Genomic DNA, 20,440 nt, shown 5'->3' with positions numbered 1-20,440 from the left:
ATCTAGCCGCCACGCTCCAAGAATGCATTGCAAGGCTGCTTACTCAGACAATCAATGGGGAGCGTGGAAAGGACGGATCCTGTGGACACGTACAATAACAGTGTCCCTCTGTCCGAAATGAGGTATGACGGAGCACCGCATCGGGCAAAGACATCACTGATGAACTTGTTAGCTGGAACCTGAGCTGTTGCTTCTCTCACTGCGCTCACTTCCATCCACTTGGAAAAGTAATCCACGAAGACGAGGATGGAAGAATTGACGCTTGAAGTGCGAGGCAGCGGACTGACATAGTCCATGCCAGTGTATTTCTAGGGCCTTTGTGGTTGAATGGGGACCATAAGACCAGCTGGCTTTCTTTATTTGGCTTGGTTTAGTGACTTGACACACAGCACAAGAGACCACATACTTCTTGACATCAGAGGCCATGTTTGGCCAAAAGAACATGAGCCCGAGGCGTGCCAGTGTCTTTGCAGGGCCTAGGTGTCCAGCTGTGGGATGATCATGATCATATTAAAGCAGACAACCACGGATGGCAGTGGGAGCGTAAATCTTCATTTACTGAAACAAGGAAGTTGCAGGCTGTAAAAACGATATATATAAAACATATATACTGTACCTGAGGGGAAGTGAGAGACACCTTCCACATTAATCATCATTTGATCCATTGTTTATATTAAAATATTGATTAGTTGTAGGGTTACATGTATAGGTAAGGGAACCAGAAGTAAATATTTACCAAGAGATAATGAACTATCTGCTCTTTATTGAGACCATTATCGGGCAAAACTTTCAGTGTGGGTCATCTGGGTGACCTGTGACCCAGAAAAAGTCTCTTCTCATTAGTGATAAATCTTGATTCTGCGTGTGTTCTTGCTGCCAGATTGACTTTTTCTGTGCCAGGGAATCTGAATGTACAGAAGTGATGATTTGCACAATTAAAATGCACTGCACCAGGATAATTGGGGTCACTTTACCATATGGCATTCTTTGTTTGTGTTACCTTTTGGTGACCTCTTTATAACATATGTATCGTGCTTAATTACAAAGGCATATCATCATATACAGTTCCATAGGAAGCACATCTATGAAAGGGATGTTTCTAACCAGCATGCTGACAATTAACCGTCCCTGCCACAAGGGGGGGGGCTGATTAGGCTGGGCCTAAGTCTCTTAAATTACTATCCCATTTAGACACCTAAAAAAGAGGTTAGTTCAGGGTCTGACTGCAGAACGTGCCACTTTTGCTTGGCAGCAGATTGTGAGGTGAGTAAGTGATAGTATGAGAAAGGTCAGTGCATAATCTATTTTAGTACCACTGCATAGGCCTCATCAATAAGAGAGGATGGAGAGATAACTGAGATTTGTGTTTGGTGTGGCAGATCCATCTCAAAAAACTAATAAAGCAAGGGTAACCAATTTAACTGATGTTGTAATTCCAGAAAACACATTTTGATTGGTGGTTAGAAGCTCAGAGGATGTTGTGGTTATAGATGGAATAAAATCACCAACGACAATCAAAGAGGGCTGTGACTGGAAGTTAATTAATAAAGGTTATTCAAAATCCATTTGGCATGGGCATGTAGAATGTACAAGCTAACTAATAGGTTAATTATCTAGTTTAGAAGGCTTCTGTAAAGTAATATAACCGCTAGTTATGAGTGTCTGTTTATTAAAGAAGATTGTTAATAAAATGCTGGCAGGATGTTCAGCTCCAGCAGCTGTGAGGGCTCAAAGAGAAGGAAGGAGAGAGAGAGAGAGAGAGAGAGAGAAACCACAGCAGAGGAGTGTGTTAGTGAGAGGGGGAGGCACAACCTACCATTTTGCTCAACATTTCACTGTCAGCTGGAGAATGGCCTAAATGAGGGTCATCCTTCCCTCAGAGGAAGGTCACCTAGACCTACAGTACACACACTAATATGTGCATGAAGCGCCTGCTGTTTGGTGTATGTGTGTGTACCATATCATGTGTAACACTGGCTGGCACAGAACAGACAGAAACACAAAAGTTAAAGAGTAAGTCCAAAATCTTCAATCCGTACAACCGGCAGAGGTCAGAACCAGGTCGGCAGGAAGAGAAGGCCAACTTAAAATATGTCATTACCACAGCAGCTTTAGGTATTGTGGTAAACACATTAGAATTGCAATATCTGTCATAAAAAACAGGCTGATATCTGTGGTTACTGCGTCTAGTATAGAGAAAATCATGAAATCCCCTATTTTTTTAAAATTGTTTTTGTAACAATATAGAATGATGCACAAAGCCTGATAAAATATGTTCAAAGTCTTAAAAATATTACAGAAATTAAAAAAGGAAAATAGTAAGAACAAGTGATGAAAACCATCAAAAATAAACATGTTACAGATTAAAATCTTAACCACTATATGTCATTCTGTATATGTATTACATACTCTGATGTGTAAAGCCATAGAGGTTGATTTTAATTTTTTTTTAATTTGGGAGAGTCAAAAGTGACCGTAGTTGCAGAAACACCCATAAATTGCAAAAGCCTCTGGAAAGAAAATATAATAGAGTATTTTGTTGATTTGCACTGAGCAGTGCTGCTTGTTTTCTACCTTTTAAAATGATGAGAAATTCCCCTAAAACATCTGTCTATATGTGATATATTATTTTGTAAAGCACTTATGAAGACTATCATATATGTAACTAAAATAGGTGAAAGAAAAGAGTTTCCATAGATGTATTTCAATGCCATAATATGGAAAAAGAACACCAACATTTAAAAGGGATAATATCCGTGTTACAGTGGCCTGTGGGTGCATGCTGCATTGGGCTTTACTGATCTGATATACATACTAGTACCTAGTATACTAGTATACATACTGGACCTATACTAGTATATAGTATGTTTGCAGTAGTATGCATTGTAAGCCCACAATCATTGCTGCATCTTTGGTTTTGAGAATCTTGACTTGTGTGTGTTGGAGTTGTCGTGGGACACTCTGGACTAGTTCTTGATCCCCTCTGGGTTCCCAATTTAAAACATCCTAGGATCACGCAGATGAGACTCAAGTGACCCTGGTCTCAAAAGGCATCAATATCACCATCAACAGAGTGTCCAACCACTTCAAAGGTGATGAGGATAGAAGAGAAAACCACTGCTCGCAAAAACTCGCAGTCAAACTAGGCAGCGCTGATCCAATATGAATCATTATTCTGTTACCGTAATGTCTATTTCTCTCCTCAGATGTTTTCAGAAACATCTTTTAGTAAAAAGTGTTCAGTGGTAAAATGACAGTGGGGCGGTGCTTGGTGGTTTTGGCTTGACTGTTTTAAACATGGCGGCCGGGTCACAAACTTTCTAATTTTACAGCTGAAGAGTAGCCTATACGCTTCAAGATTTTTCTGAAAACAGTTTTGCGAGCAGTGATTGACAGCTGCATTACAGACTCCTCTGCTGTGATTGGTTGTTTCCCTTTCGGGGCACTGTGTGGAAATTGTCGCTCTTTTTATATAAATACTCCCAAAGAGTCAAAATCACAACGAGCCTCACACTGTTCAGCCAGTATGAATGTCAACACCCTTACAGATGATCACAGTCACCCCTTCGAGTGTGTAATGAAATCCAAAGTGGTGGAATAGAGCCGGAATGTACATCACATCACACGACTACTACACAGTATATCCATCCTTTGCCTCAGGCTATACTCTTGATGTAAATCTGACTGAACTGTAAGCAGCACTCTCTACCCGCCTACTTTGGACACATATGGCAAACTGTCATCAATATAGGCTACTTTACAGCCGGGAATCACAACCACATGCGACTCTGCCATCCTGCCTAACAGAGCAGAATAACAGAGAGAGCACGAGACAGATGGAGAAATAAAAAAACAGAGGAGAAGAAGAAGAAGAAGAAGGGAAAGAAAATGGAGATGATGGTGAGCTATAGGGACACACACACACACACACACAGAGAGAGAGAGAGAGAGAGAGAGAGAGAGAGAGAGAGAGAGAAAGCAGAATAATGCATGGGTGGGTGTTACATTTGATCCAGCTCAATGGGCTTCTAATTTCAGATGCGATTCAACTGGAAAAATTAACAACACTGAAGCTGATTGGCTGAGCTGCGTGCCCGTCATCTCTCTGTGTCCTCGTGTTTCATGAGGGCACAGAACGAGCCCAGAGCCCAGAGCGCGCTCTCAACAGCTGGCGTCGCTTCTTCTCCTCATCCTCCATCTCTCCATCTCTCAACGTTGTTCACTTTAACTGCTTTATTCTGCAGCTTCCATGTTGTTGTTTTGTCGTGCCAGTGATGAAAATGAACGGAACACACAGAGTTGTTGGAGTTGCTGCCAGTAATAAGGTAATATGGTTGTATAGTTGCCCCCCGCGCGCTGTTTGACCACAGCTGGAGCTGGAGGAGCACGAGCGCTATCCGCGGTGCTGAAAGCTGAAGAGACGAGAGGAGAGAGAGAGAGATGAGGAGGCAGCAGCTCTCTGTGGCGGGCTTTCTACTGCTACTGTCACTGAGGTAGGACTACATCCTGCTCATCACACAACATCACCACACACACGCACACGTCAGAAGGGAGATCCTTATAAAATTCCACTTAGAGTGTATTTGTGAAGCTAAATTGTTTCAGACTTATTTGAAATAGATTATTTGTATTTGGTGATATCAATGTTTTTTGTCAAAATATGTGCAGGGTCAATGACCTGCAGCTGCTGGGCTAAGTTGTGTCAGAGGTCAGTGACCCCACCGATGTTGGAGAGGCTATAATGGGATTGGCCAAAATCAATATCGGCATAAATTTTGCAGGATATGCAAAATCAATTTTCATTGCATACATGTTGAAAAGACTGCATGTTTTTTATGTATCCTCAATACATTTGTAAAGTTTAATTATACATATTGTTGTATTTGTGTTTTTATCCATAGGCCTATTTAATTATCAGTGAAATATCAATTTATTTTATTTATCTATTCATTTTCTATTATGTAGCTATATTTTTATTATGAAGACAATGGAGTAGAAGCGCTGCTGGGTCTCTATGGTAATCACATACAGGTGCTCTTTGGATCCTTCAGGTGTATTGGGCTCATTCAGTCTTGTGAAGGGCTCCTTGCATGGGTGGAAAAAGTACAAAATGCAAGTCTTCCTCAAAAATAAAAAGATAATCCACACAGTTTGTCTCTGACGGTGACCCTGATGAAAACCTATGTTGGTCGCAAAGCGTTGGTCATTTCAAACAATTATTGCCGTGTAAAATAAAGGCATTTTAATTTTGTTCAAACACTACAGTGTGCCTTGGATTATTTTTGAGGGAGACTTGCATTTTGTACTTTTTTCCACCCATGGAAGGAGCCCTTCACAAGACTATATTTTTATTATATTTTATTTTTGAACTGTAAAGTACGGTATAGCAGCTCCACCTCCAACATATATCGCTGTCACAGCTCTTGAGGTATCCCTGTCAAAACATGTTAACTAATCTGTTTATGTTTAAAAAAAATGAACACAGCTGATACTATTTATGTTGTGTTCAGGGGCTGTTCTAGGATCAGCCCTTTAGGGGCCTGAGCCCCTAATGCCAATGTGACACGTGTACAGTCAAGGGCTTACTGTAGGTATCATTTCAACATTGGGGGGGCTGACACATACTAAGCCGGTGTCTGGGGGTCGTCCCCCAGGAAAGTTAATTCATTTTCTGCATTCTGGTGAATTTATTTGCACCAATTTCTGCCTGTCCTGTTCTGCGAAATGCAACACAAATGGAACACAAAATGCAGGAGATGATTCAAAATATAATGGAATATAATGCAGTAATTATGGCTCTCAGTCATCTGCCCTGAGGGCAGCAGTTCAAAGAGAGAGAATGTCCGGGGCGAGATGAGTCCCTGAGAATATTCTGTGCTTCCCTGAAACAGCGGGAACTGTACAGATCTTCCAAAGAGGCAAGAGGGCAGCCGATAATCTTTTGGGCAGTGGTGACAAGCCTCTGGAACGCTTTCCTGTCTGCAGCTGTGCAGCTGGAGAACCACACACAGATGCAGTATGTCAGGATGCTCTCTATGGAGCAACGATAAAAGGACACAAGCAGTTTTTATATAAGGTGGTTTTTCCTGAGTACTCTCAGGAAGTGCAGTCTCTGCTGTGCCTTCTTGGTGATAGCTGTGGTGTTGACGCTCCAGGCCGGGTCATCCTCTATGTCAAGGGTGCCCAAACGTTTCCCTTGGAGGGCCAAAACTGGAACTCAATGGAGGGCCATGGGCCAAAATTAAACACCTATTGTATTGTATTGTTAAGATGCAAAATGGTACTAGGATCCCATCCCAAGTTCCCATGTACAGTATACTGCATTCAAAAAACTGCATGTTTTCCCCAAAACTGCATAGGATTATTATAAAGTGGACATGTCTGTAAAGGGGACACTTGTGGGTACCCATAGAACCCATTTTCATTCACATATCTTGAGGTCAGAGGTCAAGGGGACATCTTGACAAACGGCCATGCCAGTTTTTCCCCACCAAAATTTAGCCAACCTTTAGAGTGTTAGCCTCCTTCCTGACAAGCTAACATGACATGATTGGTATAATGGAGTCCTTAGGTTTCCTTGCATAATAAAAAAAAAAGTATTTGCTAACATCTGGCGGGCCAAATCAAAGCTGATGGTGGGCCAACTTTGGCCCGCGGGCCCCACTTTGGGCAGCCTTGCTCTATGTGAACGCCCAGAAACCGGAAGTCTGAGACCCTCTGCACACAGTCCCCGCCGATGAACAGGGGCTGAATGTCCGTCTATGATCAGCTCCTTGGTCTTGGTAGTGTTCAGGACCCGGTTGTTTTCTGAGCACCACACTGACAGCTGTATTCTCCTGTAGATAAACTTTTCTCGTTTAATGTTATCCCGTTATAACCTATATCTATGGTAATAATGACCAATGTGACCCAACGTTCTCTGTCAGCTATTTTATTTGCTAGCATTTCAACTTCCTTGTTTTTAATCTGCGACATCACCAAATTCACTACTTCTTCTTCTTCTCCTTTGGTTTTACTGGCAGACTACCAACGTTAAAGATGCATGCCACCACCTATTGTACCGGAGTGTGTAACATCATGACTTTACAGAGAAATCTGGATATTAAACCTATTTAAATAAAAGCCCTTTGAACCTGTAATTGTTTTGTTTTAGCCTAACTTTGCAGCGTTATTTAACCTCCTTCCCGGCAAGCTAGCACAACATGGTTGATACCAATGGATTCCTCAGGTTTTCTAGTATTTTTAGTGCTAAGAGGAAATTTAGGTGTTCTTGAGCACACCTAAATAGAGTCTAAAATCGCCACTGGTTGGGTTGAAAACTGTCTGTGTGGTTGTGAGGCCTGGGTATGTTAGTACAACGTGTCGTCTGACCAAGTGTAAAGGCAAAAGTGGCTATAGCTGTTCCAAATGGCCATACTCAAAGGACGATTCACAATGAATTGTACAAATGGGGATAAGAGCACACTCTCTCAATGAAGGCATTCATGATATTGAATGTGTTTGTACGTGTAAAAAGTGAAGTAGTTGTGTAAAGAATGAAAAAAGAGAGCTTGAGGGGTAAGTTGACATCTTGCCTATACCTTTCCACCACATGCACACCTGGCCAATGGCTGTGTGATGTGGACGTGATTGTCACATTGTTTGTTGAACGCAGCCCTGACGCTGTTCATTTGAAGCTTTCTGATGCCTTTAACCTGTCTGAGAGTCAGTGGCTCTTTAAGACCTGCGGGTTTGATACGTGGCTGGACAGCCTGTGTTTGTAATGAAGGACCCAGGTTGTCGTGTGAGATGTTTTTTCTGACAAAGGATGTATGATTTTTAAATAAAATTGGATGAGGAAGGAAGGAATTTAAAGTGTTCATTATAAATAACAATAGGAGAAGCGTCCACACTCTCTAACATTTGCAATATTTACCTTCTTCCAGCATCCTGTCTTGCCTTGATAAATTAAAGGTAGGGTTGGTAGCTGTTCAAATACAGTTTTTGTTATATTTGTTGAAATTCTCTTCACATCACAACAACAATCAAAACATCAAATGCTCTGACAAAAAAAAGAAAAACAATCTGTTATCTGTGGCTGTTGCAGGATTGTAGTAAGCCCTTTGGGCAGAATGAAATGATTGGACGGGCTGCCTGCCTGCGTGCATTCATTGCGTGTCACCGTTGTCTTCCACAAGCTGCTAGCTTGACAGCTGTGAGTACTAACAACAGCCATGTTGGTTGTTTAAGTTCATGATGATCATTCTCAGGGACTTCTGGAGCTAGTGCTGCTAGCTACTTAGAGATGGCAACACTGGGCTGGGTTTTTGGATGGATCATGTTTAAAATCTAGTGTACTCTTTTTTAGTTTCTCAGCATTACCGACCCTACCTTTAATTTTGCACAGATTGTATTGTGCAGATACTTCTACTCCTGTTATTATATACTTATGCTGGTGAGTGGTGAGTTCTACATAAAGTATTGTGGTGCAATATTTGAAGGCTTCAAGATGCCAAGACTGAAGTTTGATGTAGATTTAAAAAAAATTTACTCACGTTTTTTTTGTACATTTGCCAACGTTAACCACAGACCACAAAGTAGTTACTTCCTACAGTGGAATTTGTAATTGCACAGTGATATCATAAATGTCTTGTGTGTTTTATTTAAATGTACTGATCCTTATGCTTGACTACAAACCAGTTGAAGATGACATGTACTGTAATTGCTGCACATGTTCATAAAAAAGTCATAAATGTCAAGATGGTGGCACGTCCAAACACAGCGGCTTTGCTCTCCCCAATCCGATGATATCTGTTACAGTACCAGTGTCTTTTAATGCATCGTGTATGTGATCTCAACTCAATTTTGTACAATGACAATAAAGGAAATCTAATCTAATCTAATCTAATCTAATATTAATACTGTTTATTGCACGGCTGTGTTGAATACTCGATTCTGATTGGTCAATCACTGCGTTCTGCGGCTTGTATAACAGACCGTTGCTATGGGCGCAGCTCTGATGTTGAACTCCGGAGGACCGTTCATGTGTCAAAATATTAATTTCTTCAGGAAGTAGCAGTGTAATAAGCGGAATAATGTACAGCTAGCGGGTCATTGTTGTCAAAGAATCCCCTTCAGGTCGATGAGACACCAGCATCACCCTGTCGGGGATTCTTTCACAACAATGACTGGCTCGCTGTACATTATCCCTTACATATAGCGTATTCATATCCACCCCTTAGGGTAGAGATACTTGCTTATAACTATGACGCTGCCTCAGGTATCATGCATCCGTTTGGAGTGTTAGTTGTGTACGTCCTCAGAAACGCGCCGCTCATGTGACGTGAACGCATGGTTTAAAAAGCAAGTATAGCTCTGGCCTTGCTGTATTTATTACCAATATACATTTACTGCATTTTGCAGTTAGAAAATAAATTGCATTTTGTTGTACTTGTACTCAAATGCCGTATCACAGACATGACTTGGACCTAACTGATGGAAATGGCTGAACACCATTGGTCACTGGGGACAAAAGTAGCTGAAGGGCTGGAAGGGATACTGTCTGTTAGATCCTGTTAGATCCTGCAGATTGACAGTTGAGCTACTTTCCATAACACATGACGTGAAGCTCAAGGCTCTTGAGATTTTGTCATTGAAACCCCTAATAGTAGCCCCGATCCCAAAAGGCAAGTTGTGATATTAACATGATTCCCTGTTCTGTCAAATCTTCTACTCTTTGAGCATTTCCTCCTTTCCTCCCCTTTTCCCCCACTGCTGCACGTCCTTTATTATTAAGATAACTTTCTGAAGGAATGTTGGCTGCATTTAGCTTTGACATGCTTTAGTATTTTAATTTTAGGCCGTCTAAAAGTAAAACACATGTGGTTTCCCAAAAGTTTGAGCAAGCTTTAGGATAAAAAAAAAAAAAAAAAGCTGCTGAAAAGATGAAAGCCCCAGTAAATCTTCTTAGAGGGTCATGGATGGATTCAAAGACAAAAATTTAACAGGCTTATATTTTGCCATTCAATGGGAGCTGGACTGGATCTGCCTTCAGCTTGTCATGCATGTATACTAGTCAAAAGCTTTGTTTCTCCCTCTTTTCCCTCTCTGCTTATGTTTTCTGTGTCCTTGTCAGAGTGCAGATAGGTGTTATCTCTGGTCACTGGTCATCATTAGTAGTGTAATACTTAATACTGATTCAAAGGTCCTGTAGAAAGCCCTGTTTCAGAGCATTGAGAGAAAGTATTTTATTTAATTTCCTTGCATAATGCAGTATGCGTTAGTGCACAAACACAACTGTCTCTCTTGAATGTTTTAGTATTTGCCTCATCTCCCCTCTCCATTACATGCCATTGTAAGCCTCCGGCCTCATTTTTTTGTTTCCCGGTCTATGCTTTCCAATGTGTTAAATGCTGTTTTCAGAGGCCATAGAGACAGAAAGATACTTAAGAGAGCCTTAGAGCCTAAACACTACAAGTGGAAATTGCTGACTCTGTTTTACAGCTTTCCAATCCATTCCTGTCATCATGTGTAAATGCAAAATCCCCAATCACAAGACAGGCGTAGGCCAGTATGGTGGATAAATCTGAGAACAGCATTTCGATGGAAACAGGACAGCATCGACACAAGCACTTTCAGCACATTTATGAAAAGAATAGACAATGGGTAAATCACTTCTTCCGTTACGTTAACGGCTATACTGGCGTTCAAATGGCGCGATCACAGTAATAGTTGGGAGGCAAAGCAAAGTTTCCTTCTTAACATGAGAACAGCGCAGCACCTGTATTCGAGCAGGCATCCATCACAATCTGAAATCTGAATAAAGTGCTTTAGTTGCAGCTGTTGCATAAATAGATTCTACAAAACATAAGGAACCAAATTGCACAGTATTCATCATATCAGACCAAGATTAAGTTTGTGCTTGTGTATCTGTCACTACCTCTGTTATAACAGTGCATGACAAATATGGCCAAAAGAACACTTGTTACTGCTGAAGGAAACATGTGGCTGAAAAGCACAGCTAAGTGCTGCTCTGCCTGGCTGTGTGTATGTGATGGGGGGGGGTAGTCTGCACACTAAGTGAACATTTGGCTGAAGGCAGTCGTCGACCCCGTCGCTGTCACTGGGCTGGGCTGCCTTAGACTGTAATGCCAAAAATACCCCAGGGGAAGCTGGGAAATGTAGTGTTTCTGATGTATGTGTTAATCCAGCAGCTAATTAGTCTGAACAAGTACTACAGCTGCAAATAGACTGGAAAGGCTCTATATTAACACAGTGGCAGGCAAGAACTGTTTCACCTCAAAGTGGAGTCAAGTGTCTGCAACTCTTCAAGGGAAATATCCACAGGAGTTGTCTCTTCAGTACGAAAGATTAGATAAATTAATAAAGATAATTATGTTTTGGTGAAAAGCAGAACAAAGACATCCATTCATATTTAAAGCTGAACATCAGTGCGCTTTAGCCGTGATGTCTAGCTCTGCTTTTCCTGCAATGTGTGAAACCCAAAGTGTTTCAATACATTACTGGATGTGTAGTGTTTACCATTTTGGATTGGACATGTGAGGGTGCAGGTCATATCCACGCAGACCCTCCAAACGTTTTTTACTTTCTGTGGTTTGTTTTGGTTGACGGATACGGAACGGATATGACGTCACGTTACTCTGACCACAAAAATAAAAGCAGTAACTTCCTTTTACCTCCGTGTAGACTCAAATTAAGCCAATATATCGATTCTGGCATTAAAAATTGATTTCAAAATCGAAAACAAAAATCACGATACATAGGTGAATGGATTTTTTGTCCCACCCCAATTTTCACGTTGTGTCTAAAAGGGCCTTAGAGAAAGAAATACTCAAGCAAGGGGCAAAATGATGAATGATGAATGAATTAATGAAAACTGACGAATATTAGCCTAGTTTATACCAGAGATTCACACAAGTTCATGCCAGAGGTGGCGAATTATTCAGTTTTCTTTCCTGAGAATGAAAAGTAAAATTAAAAGTAGGCCTATTTAACATAAAGTGCTGATGCAGTGTACTTATTATTTAGTTATTTTCATTCTTTAAAACTCACCAGGCGAGTATGGTTTGAGATAGAGAGACAGGAAAGAGAGCGGAAAAGAAAGAAAACTATTGCACCAATTTTTCCAGAAGTTATTAATAACTTACTTGGAAAGCTGCTTTGCCCGTGCCCGCGATATTTTGTAATAAGCTTACCCGAACCTGCCCGACCTGCGGATCAATCCGGGGCGCCGCGGGTTGTGGGTCGACCCATGCATCACTACAAGAGGGGGTCAAAACCCAGGAGAGTGGAGACTTTATCCTCAGCTGATCGAGGAGATCTGGTGTCACCTCCGCAAGGCAGAAGCCGACTTCCAGAGAGTCAGCACTAGGGATGCTAATTTAATTATTAATTGTCAATTATTAACATCCCTAGTCAGCACATTGTCGACTCTTCTTTTCCTTCTTCTTCTCCTTGAAAAACGATAATCCACCTTTGCGGTGTGATGCTCTGGTACACGCATGGCCTCTACGCCTTCCCTCCTTTCACTTTCCTCCAGCCCTTCTTTGCAGGGTTCAGGTGGAAGGGCTGAGGCTGACATTACTGGCTCTTCTTTGCCCCACATGCCATGGTTTTCAGAGACTCCGCCTCTCTACGGCGGAACACCATGGGAGCTCCCGCTTTGAAGAGAGCTGCTGACCTTCGGTGAATGAGTGCTGGGTGTGACTCATTGGGACTCCACCGTTTGTTGTGGCCCTCGGTCAGCTTGGAGACTTTCGGGCTTACCAGAGTGGCTCCCCCGTTCACAGGCTTGGCCTTTACATCTTGCGGGGCCTTGACCTGGTTGCTATGTAAATACAGTAGTGTCTCCTCATGGGTGTCTTAAAGAATTACCCTGTACATATGGAATGTAACGGAATGGAGAGATAGTCTCGATATGATAGAGAACGCCTGGTTGGCTCTCTGAGTGAAAAGACCATCTCTTCAGTTCCTGATCAAACTATCAGTGACTGTGTTTACATGCACACTAATATTCCACTACTGTTCTGAATATGTGGAATATGCGTCTCATTGGGGTTTTTATCACAGTTTGTGACACATGGTCTCTTGCCTGTTTACGACCAGCTCTCTGCATTGTACACAAACCAGTCTGTTCTCATGCATAGCCGTAAAAAGAATAGCTTGAAGAACACAGTTTTGCAAAACTTGAACAGTAACGACAAGGGTACAACACGGGAACAACATGACTGCAGTTGGAAAAGGAGGGATATTAAAGTTATTTAAAGGGCGTAGCCGTAGTACATCATGGGGGTGTTTTACATTAATTGGAGTATGCACGGCTGCATGTAAATGGGAATATTAGTGGAATATTCATTTTCATTAGCCATGTAAACAGCTTAGTAGGAATATTGTCTTTTCTTTGGAATAAAAAAATCATAATATTTTGTGCATGTAAATGTAGTCAGAGATTCCACGCCAGTGCAGATGCTTAATCTCAGGGCACATTTGGATGTGTGTGGTCATCAGTGCAGTGTGTGACTGTTGAGCCAGCAGCAGTGTCTCTCAGAGTGCTGGTGTCCCTTCTCATCCTCGCAGTGGTTCTGCTTTTGTGTGCTAATGCCTTTTTGGCCTTTTTTATTTAAATCATACTATACTGTTTCTGTATTTCTGCCAGCTTGTGGTCCTCATAACTTGACTACAGAACATGACTTACTGCATCAGTGACCCACTGCCATTCTTTTCTTTTTGTTTGAAATGCCACTGCTCAGGCATCCAGAAAATCTATTCTTCTTTTTTTTCTACTTTCTTTTTCACTTGTTTCTTCTCCAAAGTTTTCAATGGCATAGTCACTGAAATTGTGCTTTAGGGTTTTCTCTCACCAGCCATTGTATCCAACAGCTTACCTAAGTGACCGTTTTCCTTCTCACACAGTGCGGTTGTGCGGAGATACATACCTGCATGGTAATGCATGAGTTTGAGCTTCTAAAATGTGTTTTTAGTCTTGTGTCATAAGATGGATGGATTGATAGATATGAATTTGGGGGTTTTAGATTGTTGTTTGGACAAAAGTTATTTGAAGAACTTAGTTTTTAAGAAATTGTCAGACAATTTATACACCATAAACAATTTATCAGAAATTAACCAATGATCAAAATAATTGTTAGTTGCAGCCCAAAAACTATTAATGCAACAATATCAGTTTACATTAGTCATTGGTAGATATGACAGTAGACACCTGCACACTCACGTACATGTAATTCCACATTGATTTTTTTTAATAAATTATCAGATTCATACTAGCATGATTCATACAATTAATGTGCAAAGACCTCTTAAACTGAAGTCCCGTCTAACCAGATAGGAGGATGTTGCGGTGATAAACTGGGATTTTTTGTTTTAATACATTTTTAATGACTCAAAGTCTGAACAGTCCTGTAATACATTTATCTCACGCTCATTCACATCTGCAGATCATAGACCAGAATAATGGATTCTTCAACATTGTACTTTCCTGCATGCTTGTTGGCGTGCTGATAGAGATAGGGTGTTACGTAACGGTAGGAATAAACCAAGGTCTCTCGATATGGCCAGATGCAAAAGGCCTCTTCTCTCTGTCTCTTCATGTCGGCTTCATGGGGATGTTTTATTGCATAATCAGAGAGCTAGTTATAAATAATTCTGTCAGCACTTCAAACCAAACCTCTCCCAGACACAGTTGGGCTTTTTAGCGTCTTAGTTGCAGAGCTCAGGTGATATGTTAGGATAGAATCCTCTGGGGTTTTGAGTCTGATATTTTTTGTTGCCTTTTCACAATAAAGTTTTGACACATTGTGTTGGTGTTCCCTAGAAGGGAAACATCTGCAGGCTTTGCTCACTTCAACCTATAGAGCCAGTGAGAGGGCAAAAGGCTGTGCAAAATAAAACTAACTGAATGTAGTAGTTGTAGTTCAATGAGCACATTGTCTCTTTGCGCTCCTTAAGTTACTAACTTTGTAGATGTACAGGGTCACTGCAACCCATAAAGGAAATGTGTCCTCATTGGACACAAGCCCTTTTATTATTATCAATATTATTATTATCTTTGGGTGGAGATTATGTGTTCGGTCATATCTGTGCGTGTGCATCTGTCTGTCCGTCCGCGGCAATCTCGCATACTACTGGGTAAGCTTGGGTTGTATCTGTTTTATTATACCTTCATACCTTCCTGACATTTCACCGGGGTACACGGTATATGACGATTTATGGCGTCCCGTGGTGGCGGTGGTGCTAAGCAAACTTCGGCAGAGCAGCTTGTCACTGAACTGATCTGGCCGATCAAATATGAATCAATATTTATAATATTATGCACTCTAGGGGGGCGCACCCCACAGTTTGAGAACCACTGGTCTATTGCGTGTGTCTGCCATCGAACAGCAAACCTTTTATTCCCTGAAAATGAAGCTTGTTAATGAAACACTGAACACACACAACCACACGTAGAATGCTCTCTGGCCTAATCCATGTAACCTTTGCAATGTGCCAGCACAATATAAAAGACCCACAGAAGCACAACCCACTATAATTCTGGTTCAGATTTAAAAACATGATGGGCTGTTTGAATCTCTGACCAGAGGTCTAGGTGGTTTAGAGGTTTAGGTGGGCCTAAACTGCTAAACAGTGTATTCTCCAGTTGGTGTTGACTCTTGTTTTGAGTTGTTTGGTGGATTGGGTGATTGAACTCTTTTTCAGTAACAAGGAACAAACAAGACATATTGGCTATTTTACACTTTGTTCATTTAATACACCTCAGTAGCGGGTGGAAGATCCATACGCAGCCACAAAAGCCTGGCACCTCCTCCTCACGCTGGTCACCAACCTGGTCACACGTTGCTGTGGGATGGCGTTCCATTCCTCAACCAGACTTCAACTTTATTTTGCGGAACACCAGCTTCAACTTGCCCTATCGCGCGGGCCTTATCCAGATTAGACAAACATGGCATGCCGACGCTTTAAGCAGACACCAAATGATCACTTTAGTAGGGCGCAGCACCCAGCAGGCCCCCATGCACATCAGGCACCTGATTGGCAGCACCTTGAGCTCAAAACAAGAGTCAACACCAACAGGAGAAAACACTGTTTAGCATTGGCAGAGAATTTTGGCAAATTTTACTTGGGCGCTACCCGCATAATCAGCTGTGCTGCTCATCCCACAAATGCATGATCCTTACAAGTTGGACATCATTGTGAAGGTAAATAAACAGGCTTTCCAACAATGTAAAATACAATGACAATTAGCATTGTAACAACAGAGAAATAATCCACCAAACACAAGTTTCCAAACTTTTTTTTCCGAGTTTATTTTACTATTATTCTTTTTACAAGCTCTGGATGACGTCTGTATAAATGCCAGATCCTGTGTATAGCTGTGGTAGCTCTGTGGTTCACTCAGTGTCTGAGGCTGAAGTCTTAGCATGAATGAAATATTGTGCTCACTTCACGTACACTTAGAAATCACCATTGAATTTATTATTGATTTAGTAGCACTGATAGTAGTAGCAGTAGATTAAAACACGAAAGAAAGAAAGATAATTAATATATTAAATGCATTAAAACATGAAATGTGTTCAGCTCTCCCCTTTAAATGGCCTCTGTGTGTAAGAGGGACGAGACGTGAGAGAGTATAGTTCTAGATTAAAAGCTCCTCCATTATTGATAAAGATCCGATGTTATGCTGCGTCTCTCTACATTGCTTCCTGTTGTTCTCTGGTGTTTTAAAAGGAGGAGAGTATAGGAGAGAGAGGGGGGCAGGAAGAAGAGGACACGAAATTGCAGGAGAGAGGAGAAGAAAACATGGCGAGAGGTAGCGCTACAGCAACCTAAGCAGCTTAGCAGCTGATTTAAGATGCTCTGAGCTGACAACTCTGCCTGAGTGTGACTGTTAACTGTGCCAACCAAAGAAAGAAACTGTTCCAGGGAGAGGTGGAGCAAAATGAAAAGCACGGAAAGACTGACATATTAACGAACGAGACTTTTAAAGAATTTTAACCGATTAACGATATCGGTTTAACGGTTAAAAGAAATATTAAAAATCAAATTAAAAGATGAGCAAAACTCACAGGAGCAGTTTCTCACTTAAAGGAGAATAGCTGGTCCACCTTAAAAGTCCACCTTAAGAGAGTGATCACATGAGCTGGGCTTGGAGGAGTTGTGGCATTTATTCACCGACAAATAACCTGTACACACACTGCTACAGCTACATTCACAGCTAGAACGCCACCGACAACCCCACACTCACCGCCGCCACACACACACGGTCTGTCAGACACCCGCTAACGTTGCGGCGGCTGTGGCTCACAGGGTAGAGCAGGTCGTCCACCAATCGGAAGGTCGGTGGTTTGATCCCCGGCTGCTCTGGTCACATGTCGACGTGACCTTGAGCAAGACACTTAACCCCAAATTGCTTCCGAAGGCTTAGCCATCAGTGTGTGAATGAGTATTTAGATTAGATCCTGATGGGCAAAGTTGGCACTTTGTACTATTGGCAGCCTCTGCCGTCAGTGTATGAATGTGTGTGTGTGAATGGGTGAATGTTGACATGTAGTGTAAAGCACTTTGAGTGGTGGGAAGACTAGAAAAGCGCTATAAATACAAGTCCATTTACCATTTACTATTTATGCCAGGCAGACACACTGCTGACAACCTCGCAACTAAACTAAATGATGCGGTGGAGACTTACTGGGACAATACACGCAGCATCATGGCTGCTACAGTAACTCTCCCAGACGGTGAACTGGGGACTCAGTTGTCTGTTGTGCTCACACACTGAAGCTGGTGATAAATGATGGATTTAGACTTGTTGTGCATCGGCTTCTCGTTGCAGCTGGGCTGCTTGTTGGGCACTAAAAATAGCACCGTTGGCATGAGACACTAATTCTGTTAACTGTTAATAATCGGTTAACGAGGGTCGGTTATCGGTTAGAAAAAAAATTCTAAATTAACATCCCTAAATGAGAGTAAGGCCTCTAGTGTCTCTGAGCGTTATCCGTAGGCATAAACAACAGCACCAATAAGGGCAAAGCCAGCAGGAACTGGAAATGGTGTTGCTAATCTTCTATGGTAAGCTGGCTTTGATGATGTATGTGACGGTCTGCGGTTAAACTTTTAAAAGGGAAGTAATTGTAATACTTTGCATGGTTGGACCTGTGCTACTGTACTATTGATATCATATGCCATTCACAGCTGCGGAAACCCAGCCAGCATCAACATCATCTGCCTCCACTGCCAGGTAGAAACACTGTTGGGCTGCTGTCTCTAGAGAGAGAAACATAAACACACACACACATACATCATGTTGAGTATGAGTCACACACTCCTAGCAGACACATCCACATCTATGGGCAGACTCACACAGACAGCAGACAGAGTGTGTGTGGTGATGCATCAACCAGAGAGCAGCTCTACACCGGGCTGCCAGTGGCGCGCTTCTGTGTCAGAGCTCTCTCCGAGGGCAGGACAAAAGATTGTATCGCTACTGAGCTAGACGATGCTGACGTCAGACATGACGATGAGAACAGATATGTTCGAGTTTATAGTTGATGTTATTTTTTTCCCAATCACAACACAACAGGGATTTGTTTTTGGCTGGGAAACACTCTGCTGTTTAATGTTTTTTGACTAACTAATAGGAGCTAAAGGACATTTTTTAACAGAAAAACATATTGACCTTTTTTTTATTGGCCATTGCTACTTGTCTCTACTTCTTTGCTTGTATTTGAACTCTGCTCGACTTCCTCCCGTCTCTCCCTCCTCCTCCTCTCTGCTCTCTGTCGCTCCTCGTCTCCCAAAGCTCATTGGAAATGAATGAGTGCTAGTCCCGTTGTCTCCTACTGTCACCGCTAGCGTGAGTGCATGTTTAGAAGAGGTTAAATGAGTCATCAAACTCATGGTAAACACCATTATTCTGTTCTCAGGGTTGTATAAGCTTACTCTCTGCTGGGGTAAATGTTAGCTGCTTCTGTGTGTGTGTGTGTGTGTGTGTGTGTGCGTGTGTGCGTGTGTGCGATGTGTGTGTTTAGCAGTATAACCCCCTGCAGAGAGTTGAGCTATTTCAGGAAAGGTTCCGTCTTGTCCCAACTGACAAACATACACACGTACACAAGTGTAGTTTCAGGATCATCAAGCTTTACCTTAACATTTAGAAACTACTATCTATTCACCCCAAAAGACACACACACACACACACACACACACACACACACACACACACACACACACACACACATTGCCCAGTAGGTTAGAACAATGAATTCAACCATGCCTCTTTAGTAGAGCCGTTTATACCACGATAGAGCAGGATTACAGAAAATTGGATATAGCTCCACAGCTGATAGCTTCCTCCATGTAGGACTCATTCCTTATTCACTCCCTGTTGATTTGATTCAAATGTTGCTGAGCTAAGAGTGACTATCTCATCCATATGAAATTCAGAGCTCCTACTTTCCTAAACCATTCAACTCCTTGGTTGGAGATTCAAAAGTTGTCTTGTGTATCCTCAGGGTGTTTAATATAACCTCAACACCAGAGCTGTCATACACACCCTGCTGTGAACATGTCACAGATGATTACTTGTATTATTTGTGTTTTGTTTCTATGACAGTGTGGGTCAGTGTAAGGAGGCGGACAATGCTGCAAGGACACGACATGTCCCAATGTCTCCCTCTGATTTTCTGGATAAACTGATGGGCAGGACGTCTGGATATGATGCCAGGATAAGACCAAACTTTAAAGGTATCCCCCTTGCTATCTACTGTAAGTGTCTGTCTGTATTTTTCCACAGGAACACACAGGACACAAGAAATGGACTTCCCCTGTGAGGCACTGTCCATAATAACATGGATAACTTACGTAACAGCAAGATAATGATTTAGTTCAAGCAGCCACCGGTATCCCCACATGTAAAGACTTGTTGTGGAACTTCACTTGAACTTTGGATTCGCCAGGCACAGTTCCTCACCGACTGATATTATGTACAGAATCACGTACCAAATGGAGAATTAGCCCATGCAGTCCAGTTGCTGAAATGTAACACTTGTCGATCCAAGGTCGGTTATCCTCCTTTATTGTTCACTCATTACTGAACATGAAACTTATCTATACTGTTTTTGTTAATGGAGTCTGCTGACTTTGAAGAGAGCATCTATATCAATGTAAATAAGGTGCCAAAGTGCAGAGAAAAGCATCAAAAGAGAGCTTGTTTAGCAAAAATAATCCCCAGGGGAGGATCCTAAGCCTCCTAGAAACGCCCCTGATTTCATATCTTTGTAGATAACCAAAGAAATGGTCCTTGTAGTAAACCACATTTCTTTATGAGGCTCCTGTAAAGATATATTGGTATCATTCTGAAATATCCTGAAGATACCTCTTTCAGTTCACATGCCGAAAACTAAAAAGCTACTCCTTCATTCTGAAAATTGATGGCACC

General features: G+C 41.8%; 1 protein-coding gene across 2 annotated transcripts in view; it reads left to right on the top strand.

Annotated features, from left to right (window-relative positions):
- Positions 1-4,078: 4,078 nt before the first annotated feature.
- Positions 4,079-20,440, top strand: part of glra3 (glycine receptor, alpha 3) — a 41,740-nt gene continuing 25,378 nt past the window's right edge. The window contains exons 1-2 of one of the 2 annotated variants that reach the window (XM_074628724.1): positions 4,079-4,493; positions 19,616-19,746. In XM_074628724.1, coding sequence (XP_074484825.1) covers positions 4,441-4,493; positions 19,616-19,746 — 184 coding nt within the window. In that variant the 5' untranslated portion in view covers positions 4,079-4,440. The remainder of the gene's footprint in view (positions 4,494-19,615; positions 19,747-20,440) is intronic. The other variant, XM_074628725.1, reaches the window with a different exon arrangement.

Source organism: Sebastes fasciatus, chromosome 3, assembly GCF_043250625.1.
Source record: "Sebastes fasciatus isolate fSebFas1 chromosome 3, fSebFas1.pri, whole genome shotgun sequence".
NCBI lineage: Eukaryota > Metazoa > Chordata > Actinopteri > Perciformes > Sebastidae > Sebastes > Sebastes fasciatus.
The sequence above is the reverse complement of the archived record's forward strand: the minus strand, read 5'-3'. Positions and strand labels throughout refer to the sequence as shown.